We start from the raw sequence: 12,660 nt of genomic DNA, 5'->3' as shown, positions 1-12,660 counted from the left end.
GCATTGGACCTTATTTCGTATACTTGCTTCTCCTTTCCCAGTCTAACTTCATTTTCTTGATATTTCAATTTTTTCTGTCAGCTTAATGCATTTTGAACATGCTGCATTGCAAAAACTAAACAACGAAGAAAGATATTTTCTTTTCAATTCACTTGGTGAATTAATCCAACTAATTTCAGGTCGTTGTTTATTTGAATTCTATGAAACATGTGTGGCGCTCTTTTGGCTTTACAGGCTAATCTTTACCTGTACCTAGAAGTTATTTTGTATTTTGTTGGAGGTTTCTATCCGAACATTACTGAGTACATTTGTTTACTACTAGTGATGTTCCTAGAGGAATAGAGATCTCATTTAATACAGCTCCTTGCTCTAACTTCAAATTATCTCTGTACATAGAGATACATTTCGAGCTTGCGAAAGATTTTTATTGATCCATGATTGACAGTCGTTAATTACCACTTCGAATAGGGTACCTTTTTATTGCTTTCTAACCCTATCAGTAGTAGATCCTATTTTTTCACTATGAGGTGAAGTGGAAACAAGTTCAGTAACGCCTCTAAGGCTGTAGTAGACAGTTTGGTAAATTTATGAGGATATGCAATATAAATAACTGATAAGAATGTTTGAGAAACTAATAATTTTTATATGGTGTTGTTTTTTATTTGTTTTTCAGGATGACACAAAAAACGAGTGTTTGCTCTTCACCTCATCGTCAGAACAGATACTCATCTGAAGGTGCAGACGAATCAGGATTTGCCGGTACTCTACAAAGAACTCCACCTCCTGTTCCTCCGGCACTTATTCGAAGAATCGGTGTGAGAGAGGTCACTGGTCTTGGAAAGGTAAATTACATTTTTGTTCTTATTTTGTGAACTGTATTCAAAGTTTTATTTCCAAATAGGGCTAACACAAACATTTTTGGATTTATTCACGATATATCCGTGAAGTAACTATTATTATTTATCCCTTTGAGAGTTTATAAAACAACAGATTCATTAAAGGGAAGCAAACCAAAAATGTTTCACAAAAAACAATTTCTGTAATTATGAAATGTCGAATAATCCATAACTTTCTGGGCACTTTTTACATAATCATGGATGTCAACTTGATAATTATGGTCTAAAACCTAATCTGTGCGGTTTTTTTTTCAATTAGAACGTTTACTTAAGAAAAACATGTACAATAGTATTGGCTATCTGAAGCTATGACCTTTTCCCATCTTTTTGGCAATTTGTGAATCTCATCCCAAAAGAACTGCGCCAAGAATGGATCAAGCCAATTTTTGATAACTTGCTCTGATGTGAACCGTATTCCAGTAAAGACGTTCTGCATTGATCGGAACAAATGGTAGTCAGAAGGGGCAAGGTCTGGGCTATAAAGCGGGCGAGGTAAAACGTGGGCAGAGCCTTGTCATGATGGAAAATTATTGCCTCGTGTCTGGCCGCATATTCCGGGCGTTTTTACGATACTACTCTCTTTGAACAGATCAATTGTGTTCATTATCGTTCTCAATTGATTGTTTCACCCGAATTTAGCAGCTCATACTACAGCACACCCTTCTTATCCCAGCATTACCTATGCGCCATGGATATTCGGCTTTATCGTTGAATTGGGCTTCGTTGTGTGACGTTCCAGCAGCATTTGGGACATGCAAAACCGCCTTTGAGCTTGAGTTCATGTCGAACCCAATTTCCTTGCTTTTGAATATATCTAGCTGCTTTTAAACGTTTTGAAATGGCAACAATCTTCATCGAGTAATGCTTCCAGTTCTTTATATTCAAATTTTTTTGGCTGCCCAGGACGTTCATCTTCTTCCAAACCAAAATCACCACTTTTAAATCGTGCAAACCACTTTTGAGACGTCCGCTCGGCTAGAGCATGTTCGTAATAAACTTTCACCAAAATACAATGACTTTCGACAGCATTCTGCTTCATATTAAAGTAATTAAGAAGAACACCTCGTAAAAACACTTTTTCAGGATTAAAGTTCGACATATTTTAGTGAAAAAAATTATTGTTTTTAACGCTTCAAATGAATGACATGTGAAAACCTGTAATAGTTTTCAAAAAAAAAATTCTTTCTATTTAAAGGAATTTTCAAATTATTGACTTATTTATTATTATACAGGGTGTCCCAATTCTTCAGTATCGACATCAACTGTGAAATTCTAAATTGAACACCCTATGTTTTATTGCATTTTTTGATTTAGTCCTGAAAACAAAGGTGAATTTCATAAGACCGACTTATTTGATTTCCGTATTTGAATTTCCGGGTATTTGAATTTGAATTTATATTGAAAAATCATTATATTTGGAAAATTTCGCAAAATGAAAATGAGGCTTTGTAAATACAAATTTTCCCGGATCATACTGGTTGTCGTTTTTTACTGTATAGTTTCGAATATTGTGAATAACAAAATTCCATTTTTATAAAAGCACACCTTGTATATTATCCTTTTGATATAACGTTCATAAAAATAAGAATAATTTTATACATACATGTCCTCTACCTATATATAATGGTTGTGGAATTATTTGACTTTTTCGCATTTTTTTGTCCATTTTATAAAGTATATGGATCTATTTTTGACACCCGTCCATACAGAACAATTAGAAAGCTAGTTAATACGAAGGTTGATACTTAAGTTGTAATATCAATACACTTTTCCATGCGTTTGAACCAATTATTGAAGCATTTTTTTCATTCCGATTGAAGTACTTCCAAAATATATGATTTGAGCAATCAACCTCTTCTTCAGCAATTTATTTTGACGGAAATAAAAAGAAATCATTGTTTGTCAAAAACTTTTTCTTTGAATTGACGTGTGCGACCTCAAATTATCGTGGTGGAAACTGCTTCCTTTCCATGATTGATTTCCCTGATTTATTTCGTAGAATTCTGGCAAATAAATGCTGGTAGATGTTGCTCTAATGGAACGGTGGTGACAAGTCCAGTTATTCCTAAAAAACAGGCGACAATTTGCTTCAAAGTGTTTTTTGCATGAACAGCTTTGTCGTATGACAACACGTTTTGTAGACGATTACCATTGAAAATGTCAAACTTCACAATAGCAGCGTCATATTTGACATACTAATATCACTGTCATATTTCAAAACTTAAGTAGCAGCCCTCGTATAGTGGTTGAATAGTACTTTTCAAATAATAGTGTATCTGACTGACATAAGATGATTCACGTACCTTCTGCAAGAGTTGTTAGAAAAAATTCATACCTCGGTCAGAAGATGTCAGCATTTACCAATGTAAGTTTGGTAATTTTGGATGCTCAGTTTCTGTTTGATTGATTTTGTAAGGCAGTGCACTCACGTAAATGAAAGAGGTTTTAGACATTATGTACGAAGAATCTGCACCATCACTTGAAATAGTAAATTTTCTGTTTCTGAATTCAAATGAGGCCGTTCAAACGACGACAAACAACTGCGACAACAAGCGATGTTTCGTTGAGAAAGTTCATCAAATGTTTCTGTATGCATGCGTCCAAGCGTTGGGTGCTGTCATTGCTCACTTTGGATCAAAAGGGTAATCAAGTCAACACTGAAACAAAAAAGCAGTGGGTTGCGGAGGGCCAACTAGTCCCGAAAGGGACAAAGACATTCTAATCTACCGAAAAAGTGAAGGTCACTGCTTTGTTTCGACTACCTTCAGAAAGATGAAGCATTATTAGTATTATGCATCATTGTTTGATCAGGTATAAAGATAAATTCGAAAAAACTTTTAAAGAAGAGAAAGACAAAGCCTTTCTACCTGTAAACGCACCTTCTAACACTTCGGTAATCGCCATGGTTGAAAATTAACGAATTGATTGACCACCAACCGTATTCACCAAATATGACCTCTACTGAGGTTTTCCTGTTTTCTAACCTCAAAGTTTCACTTCAGAAAAATAAATTTTCATCAGACAAGGACTTATACGTATCGTTTTGTGAAGGGTTCAAAAGGTTACTGAAAAAAGTGCAAAGACTTAAAAAGAGCCCATGTGGAAATGTGAAAATGATTATAGAGCAAATTAATGTTTCTTCTTAAGGCCGGAAACTCCTCATATAACTCAGTCCTCATAGAGAAAGTACTTATACATTGATAGACGTTTTTTAAGCTTAATTTGAGCATAATCCAATCGCCTACAAACTATATTCTACTTGTGTGACAACTTTTGGTGCAAAAATGTCTTCACAACTTCTTGAGAATTGCCTTTTTGACTAAAGAAATCGCTTCCCATCAAGACAGTTTTTTAAATTTGGAAACAGAAATTAATTGAATAGAGCTGAATCAATTGATATATATTGACAGATAAATGCATTTAAATCAATTTCTAACGCGAACGAGCTTTTAATTAACACCAAGCAATTCAATTCGATGATAGGTCTTTCATAGGCAGCTACTCAAGCCAACTATCTAACAAAAATTGGAAGAATTGCTAAAGGTTATGAATCTAGTCAATTTACTGTCACATATTTTGTAGCGCTGGATCGGAAGCTGGGATAATGGTTGAGTAAATATAAGGTGGAGCCTGAGGGCGAGATAGTTGTATGAGGTAGAGATGGATTTGGACTGTATCTGGAAACTGGAAATAAATGTCTTATTGGCAAGAAGGGAGAGGTGGTTGTAAACTATATAATCATCTCTGAAAAGTCGCAAATTAGTAAGAGATAGATCTTCACTTTCAAAGTCATTTATCTGCTCCATTCACTATATGCATTTATCATTTCTGTAGGCAAGAACTTTCTACAGAATGCTTTTCATTAAAGTTCGAATGTACTCAGTGGAGAAATCCGTGTAAATCTATTGATTGTCAGTTTCGTTCAGTTTGAGCAAAAACAGTTTTCCACATATACATCCTCTTCTAATCTAGTTACTTTGAAATTAAGCAATTGTCCAGATAGGTCACTGGATGCTAACAACAAACTCTCCCTAATGAACTGCCAGGAAAACTTCTAAACACAAATAAAAGATTAAACTTGCTTAGGACGGACAAACCAAAGAAAAGTTTCAATCTCGGTTTGGATTCAGACACATTTATAACGATTAATATAAAGGGATGATTCTTGATATAAACCTGGAAGCATATTCTGAAATTAACCACGTCAAACGATATATTTTTCATTATACCAGTGATGAATATTTGAATTTCAAAAGCTACAGAGCATTTGAGTTTTGTTGTGCTTTGAGCGAACTCCGCCGAGTTTGCTACAAACAGAAATATTAACATTTCCGTGTATCTGATTTTCCTGCCTGTTCCTGACCTATCTATACATTATTATTTAACAACCTGTTACTGTTGAATGTGAGCCTATTGAAGTCCAAATTTGAAGGAATCGCAAGTCCGTATCAAAATATATCGTATCGAGGGAATCGCGGTGATTGTACTTGCGATTAAACAAGTTGACACCACACAAATTTTCAAATAATTTACGGATGTATTCATATTTATTGAAACTATTTTTAAAGGTGGGGTGAAATTATGAACAGTGTTAATTATCTACTCAATTTAATCAATCACTCACACTAGACATTCTATTAATAATTAACTATTCACTAATTTACATAATTGATCAAAATTCACTAGTAACTTCATCTGTTGAATATAATAATTCTTTCAGATCTTTCAGCTGATAAACAAGCTGGTATTTATACTAACAAGAATTTCTGGAATAATTTTATTCTAGAAACATGCGAAAAAACAATACCAAACGTTAAATATGAGACCCTTCCATCATAACCGAACAGGCCGGCTTCATAGTTGTAGTGTATGTTGAACAGTCGTATACAAAGGAAAATTCGTATGGAACACTCAAAAATATGTTGAAAAAGTTGATATTCTTCAGTTGAATATAGTGAACTCTCATTCTGTGTGTCATGTATGCATAACTATGAGATCGAGACCAAAATGTAGAGTGAGGATTGGAATTTACGAGTATCTCTTTTGAGCATTTATTGAATATCGATCAACGCTCTTTAATATCTAATGCAACGATGTCTCTAATATCGTGTTTCACTTGGGAATAAATATCAATAGTCAAAAACCAAAATTTGAGTCCGTTTATCAAAATCATATAAATACAACTTAACCTTAGATAAGAAAGATCAAAGATTGAAACAAAATTTAAATACTTTGAGAAAAAAACCATAATCACATTCACACTGTTAAAAAATTTTCATGTCAAATCAACATTCATTTTAGCAAAGAAAATTTTACTTTAAGAAAATCTCGAAATATTTTATGGAGCTTCATTGAGCTTCTTCTTTTTTCCAAAGCTTGTTCTTTCTACTACAACTTTCTTCATGCTGGATCCAGATTGTCGCTTTCTTCTTTCGTGATCGATCTCTACTCCATGTTCAAATTGGATCTTAATTTTTACATATTTTTCACCATTTTATCATATATTTTATTCCTCGACCTTATTTGCTCTAGCTTCATGTCTTCTTACCATCGCTTCTATGTCGCCATAACTGGTTATGGATATGGTATTACATTATTTGTTGTATTATTTGACCTTCTAGTTCTAGTTTGCATTTAAGGGGCTTTTTAGATATTGTCTTGCATATGTTTTTTTCACACTGTTTCTCTTTGTCGGAAATTTTCATTTTTCAAGCTGAACTTTTTGAAAAAAACTTCTGAAATTCTGAAAAAATGTAAATAAAGTCATAAGAAGTATTGAATATGTCTATGACTACTTTTGATTGATATATAATATATATCTAGCAAATATATCAAATTTTGAAAAATTTTTTTGTCAAGACCAGGGAGCTTTAGATTTAACATCATCAAAAGCCTAAATTTTAGGCATTTTTGGAACTAATGTAAAAAAATGGAACACATTTTTTTATATACTATTGACTTTTCAAGAATATAAAAAAATTCATAATTTCAATGAATTACTTTGAATTACTTGTAAAGTGGGGGCTATAACAAAATCGGTGCACTCTGGTTGACATGAATCTAGTCCTTGTAATGATCTGGAAGAAAAATTTGAAAAATTCCTAAAATAAAATAAAATTCACAAAATGGCGTCGACATTGAATCAATTTTCATGTTTTACCCTTTTTTTTCGACCTTTTCGAATTGAAATTCAAGTAGAGGGACATTCAAAAAAGATTTCCATCAAATTTCAAAGGAATTGGTGAACTAGAACTTGAGATATTAGATCACAAAATCTACTGTATCTCTGGAAATAATCCTAATTTTTGAAAATCCGTTCAAGGACACATTTTTAAGGCTATAAGCTTTAAAAATATGCCAAGAAAATCAATTTTTTCACATTTTTAAATCAGATTACCCCCTTAAAGAAATAAATTCGTGTAAAAAATGTATGTATCGAAACAACTGTTTTTATTTTGATCCTTAAATTGATTTTATTGAATATTGACTCTTAATTATTTCCGAATTACTTATATTACTTTTGAAACACCCTTTAGGAATTATTATTTCAATCAACATAACACAGTAAAAAAAGCATGTTTAGAATGTAACAATGTGCAATTTAATTTTACATAGCAAATTTTAAAGTGAAGCGATTATTTATTTGTAGTTGCAGCGGATCGTAATTTAGATATGAGAATATTTGCCTTGTTTGTGACAATGGACATGTGTTTAATGAATAAATGCATTAAATTTACTCTTCGACGTGCAAACGATATAATGAAACTCAACATTTGATGAACAATAAATCAGAAATGTTTAAATATATCAAATTCATATTACTAAGTATAAAATCTACAAAATACATTACGTTGTAAAATTAAGAGTTGAAATGTTACAATTTAAGGGCAAAATTGAATATTTTTGAATGGACGCAATTTTATTTATGAGGGGAGGGTCAATATAATCGTAACCGCAAGTTTGTGTGGTTGCTGCCTTTGTCTCCCGGCCGCCATCTTGGAAAAAAAGGCGAAAACACGTTTTTCGCGATATCTCGGAAACTATTGATCTTACAAATAATTTGTTCAGACGTATTTTGTAGCGAATCGCTTTATCTATAATTATGTTTATGTAATTTTTCATGTGTGTGCCTCTATTGGAATTAATGGAAGAAAATGAATTTGACTCCATCTTTGAATCCTTTCAGTTCTTGAACCTTCACATTCGATGTTGAATTAGATTATAAGCCACAGCCTGAACATATAGACACAATTGTAGGCGAAGCGAATTGCTACAAAATATGTCTCAACAATTTTTTTGTAAGATTGATGGTTTCCGAAACCTTAGAAAATTGGGTTTAAGCTTGTATTGACCCCTACATAAAATTGCGTCCTCTAAAAAATGTTCAGTCCATGCAATATTCTAATGAACTATAATGCAAATATGAAGGAATATACAATGATTAAAAGGCTCATTATAGGTCTTAAATTGATATTGGGTAAGTTCCAACTATTTTTATATTGCATAAAATGAAACATAAAAAATATTGCATTAAAAATATCATTGTATAATAGGTTAAAAAACTTGCTTGGACTACTGCTGCACATGCAACTCAAATATCGATTAAACTGAATGCGATTTATCAAGATCTCTCAATTAAAACTGTGAGGCTCTAAGCTGTTGACATATTGCGGTAATAGATTTCGCGCCTTTTCAGCTGGAGTTATTGAGAAATGAACGGAGTTCATCTATATGGGCCTCCACTTGTCTAATCTATCTCTGCAAAGCCCGCCTTGAGAGAGGGATGTTGAAAGACGTGATGACAGCACATCAAAGATGGGTTCTGGACCTATTGGTGGGCTCACCGATCCCAATCTGTCGAGTGAATCTGCTTCATCTTTGCCTTTGTGACCGGGCACGCAAACGAGCCGAATTTTGCAGCATCAATCATCAGATTTTGAAGAAAAAAAATTACATAGTGGTGAACGATCAAGAGGGAATGTCAAGTTCCTGATACTAAATGAACTAGAACTCTCTAGTGGAGCCAAGTCTCTAGTTGTCACTGAGCTAGAACTCTCTCGTGAAGCCCAGTCCTTGGTACTCAATGAGCTAGAACCCTCTAGTGGAGCCAAATGCCTGGTACCCATTGAGCTAGAAATCTCTAGTGGAATTACATCCCTGGTACTCACTCAATGAGCTAGAGCTTTCTAGTGGAACCAACTCCTTGGTACTTGATGAGCTAGAACTCTCTAGTGAAACCAAGTCCCTGGTATTCAATGAGCTATTACTCTCTAATGGAGGGTAGGAAGTCAGTGGGATTTATTGAGACTTGGATGCTATAATAGTAATAATTGCAGAGCTCTGGTATATCCTGTTACGAGATATTTTGAAATTGGATATTTCTCAAATTAACATTGAATCAAATATGATTGGAAAAAGATATTTAATTTCATTACAACCTTTAAATATACAAAATAATTTATCGTGTTATTCCCCCAATTCAATTTTTCTGGGAAGGAAAGTATCTTATTACTTTTCATAAGCTATATGTCTGGCTATTAAAAATGAAAGGGGATTGTCTGTGAGAAACTACCGGGTTTCATCCAATTAACTGCCCCCAGCTTCTCACATTTATTTTTTGTTAAAACATTATTAGGATCATTAAAAAGCGATGTAATTAAGTTAGAGAAACTTATCGAGAAATGATTTGAAACATTTATTTGATATTGGTGTCTTTTAATACTTGATACGAGAGCTAGTCAGAAAGTAAGAACAGTTTACGTTTCATTCTCATAATATCTATTGGCCTTTATAGTATGTTGAATAATTATTAGATGATTTCGATATTAGTTTTCATACGAAAGCTAGTATAAAATTTTTGCACAATCTATTCATACTTGTCATTGATATGATGATGAAAACAGTAAAAGAGAAGAACTATTAACTGGAGACGATAATTGGTCATGAAAACTAGGAATCGATACAAATAAACTGATAATTACCTATACAGGGTGGCCCACGGGAGTTAAGACTGTATGTATATTGAAAAATACTTGGATATTCAGACAACATTTAATATCTGGATAACGGTGAGGTTTAGATATAAAAAAGTATTATATATCATATATTATAATGAATTTGCCTTATTTTTCACCACTGAATGTATTAAAATAAAAAAACTGGGTAGTTCTATTGAAAAAAAAAATAAAGAAATTTCATATTTATGAAGTTGAAATTTGAAGAATTTTTATACACACCCTGTATAAAATAAAAAATTCTCTAACATAGATTCATTGCTCAAAGCTCAAAGCAACCGAATAAAAATCATTTTTATATCTTTAAAGGTATCCTCGTAAAAAAATAATTTATAAGGGTCTGCAATTGTCAAATTTTATATAAAATATAAAAAAATCCATAACTCAAATCGAATGCATTTTTTGAAAAAGTTTTTAGACAAAAGTATACTGAAATTTCATGTTTATTTCAAAAATGTATTAATATATAGGGTGTTCTATCCAAAATAACAAAGTTACAGTTGACTTTGAAGTACTTTGCCTTTTACAGATAGTTTCTCTTCGTGGGACACCCTGTATACTGGCGAAATAGTAATCGTAGCAGATACATTTAAAAAAATGGAAGAGCAAGTAGACATAGGGATAATGACAATCTGAGCCCTGAATATATCAGTAAAAAATATAAGAAATGTTAGGATCATAATGAATAAAAAAAGAGGATATGGGGATGATTTTGTCATGAAGGAACAAAAGAATAACTCCTACTCCTACTGGAGTGTGAATACTCAGCTTCTCCAGTAAAAGTGTCCTTAACCTCGATATAATCGGATGGCTGGAGGCCCTAGCACGATCAACACTGAGATGTGAGTACTCAGCACCCTCAATGGCAGTTTTGAGACTCCTACAAGAGTGTGAACACTCACCACCTCCAGTAGAAGTTTCCTCACCCTCGGTATGATCGGATTCCTCAAGGCTCTAACACGATCATCACTGAGATGTGAAACTCAGCTCCCTCAATGATAGTTTTCTCAACCGACGAAATTTGAAGCTCCAACGGTTTAAAACAGCAATCCCATAAATATGATAAACACAAACTCAACTCGGACTCTAGCCTGAGCGGTCCAGTATGTTTTTTGACGAATACTGCAGGTTTTATTACTGACTGACGTCAATGTCTCACCAGTTCGGGTGGACTGGTCTAGAAACCCTTCAACGGACAAAGTTAAATTTCAGACAATTACTCCGATTCAGATTTCGTTTTTGTTGTAAGCTGCGTGGTGAACGGCGGCTGGTTCTTCGAAAACTACCTCAGTTCTTTTATCAATCCTTGGTTAGCTCTTCCTTTTGATAGTGACGGCTAAACAACTTCTATTCTCAACTCGGTACCATTCCTTTTGATGGTATAGTTTCCTTTTTTCTAGGGGTGTCTTGTCGTTTACGATTTACCCTAAGAAATTGAAACTTGACACGAATAATGGATGATTGATAGTTAGATGATTGGTATGTAGGTAGGTACACATGGTAGAAATATGATTCACGCTGTATTAGTCTCTCCGTGATTGATTAAAACCAAAGTAGGGTTCCATGTGATAACCCATGCATGTAAATCTTCATCAAGGACAATATCCCTGTTTCAATTACTCCAATACATACTTACATTTGAATTTAACTCAAATTGTTACAGAACTAATGGGCCAATTCCAAAACGATTAGTTCAACGTACGAATATAATATCATTATGTCAAATCGTCGTCCTAACAGACCAGCAACTCATGTAAACTTGGACGTTATTGATCCCGTTTGTGGTGGTCCACCTAATCTCCTATTATCCTCATTTCTGTTCGTCAGTAACCCAAGGACCCAGACCAGCGATTATGTCGAATCATTTAGTTTGTGTTATGTGATAAACTTGTTAAAAGATTTCATATGATATATTCGATTATATGGATTTAACGTGTCTCTAATCGTTCTAATCTCTTTCGACATTGGTATATTACATATATCCTTATTGAGAATCGTCCAAGCGCGTTATCAATTACTTTCATATTTCATTTCAGATTTAATCTATCTATCCAATAAATTGACAGTTTGAGATATGGAATGTGGGTTTTGAGGTATTATTGCGATAAAAAAATAGGTAATTAGAATTCCTTATCTTTCTAATTCTTTTTGTCTTTTCTTTATTCAATCAAAAGTACTTTTGAAGTAAATAAAAACTAAATGTTTTTCTTTTCCATATTTCACTGTCTTTTCTTTTATTTGGTCTAGAGTCTACAGCTGATCTGATAATCTTCTAGGTCTTTCTTTGCGATTTCTTTCAATCTTTTATCTATCAAATTTGCCAATATTTTATGACGATCTGCATTTTTTAAATATTCTTATGATTATACTCGTCTACTCGTCTAGGATGTTCTTTTATTCTCATATCTGCTCTATTAATTGACTAATATGTTAGTTTTTCTTCACCATATTAAAAAGTTCCGGTTCTATTCCATCTTCTCCTGTGAGTTCTTTATATTTCATTTTGCCCTGCAATTTCTGTAGGGCATAATACCTTGTCTTCTTTTTCCTCTGGTAACATCATTTCTGTATTTGTTTTGATTTTTTCTTTCTCTTTAAGTCTTTATCTATAGTAGTCATCCCATTTATTTCTCATTTCTTATGGTTTATAGTTCTGATATTTTATCTTTTTGTAGAATTGTCTCAAATTAATCGTATTTCCATCATTATTAATTTTTTCTATTGTCTTATCGAGTCATTCATTCCTTTTA

General features: G+C 33.2%; 1 protein-coding gene across 1 annotated transcript in view; it reads left to right on the top strand.

The window, feature by feature from the left end:
• The window catches only part of LOC130452990 (kinesin-like protein CG14535), a 252,562-nt gene that overhangs the window by 34,041 nt on the left and 205,861 nt on the right, over nucleotides 1–12,660 (top strand). Inside the window, exon 2 of the mRNA XM_056792558.1 lies at nucleotides 674–842. Within this exon, the coding sequence (XP_056648536.1) occupies nucleotides 674–842 (169 nt within the window). The remainder of the gene's footprint in view (nucleotides 1–673; nucleotides 843–12,660) is intronic.

The sequence above is a fragment of the Diorhabda sublineata genome, chromosome 2 (genome assembly GCF_026230105.1).
Source record: "Diorhabda sublineata isolate icDioSubl1.1 chromosome 2, icDioSubl1.1, whole genome shotgun sequence".
NCBI classification, from domain to species: Eukaryota; Metazoa; Arthropoda; class Insecta; order Coleoptera; family Chrysomelidae; genus Diorhabda; species Diorhabda sublineata.
The sequence above is the reverse complement of the archived record's forward strand: the minus strand, read 5'-3'. Positions and strand labels throughout refer to the sequence as shown.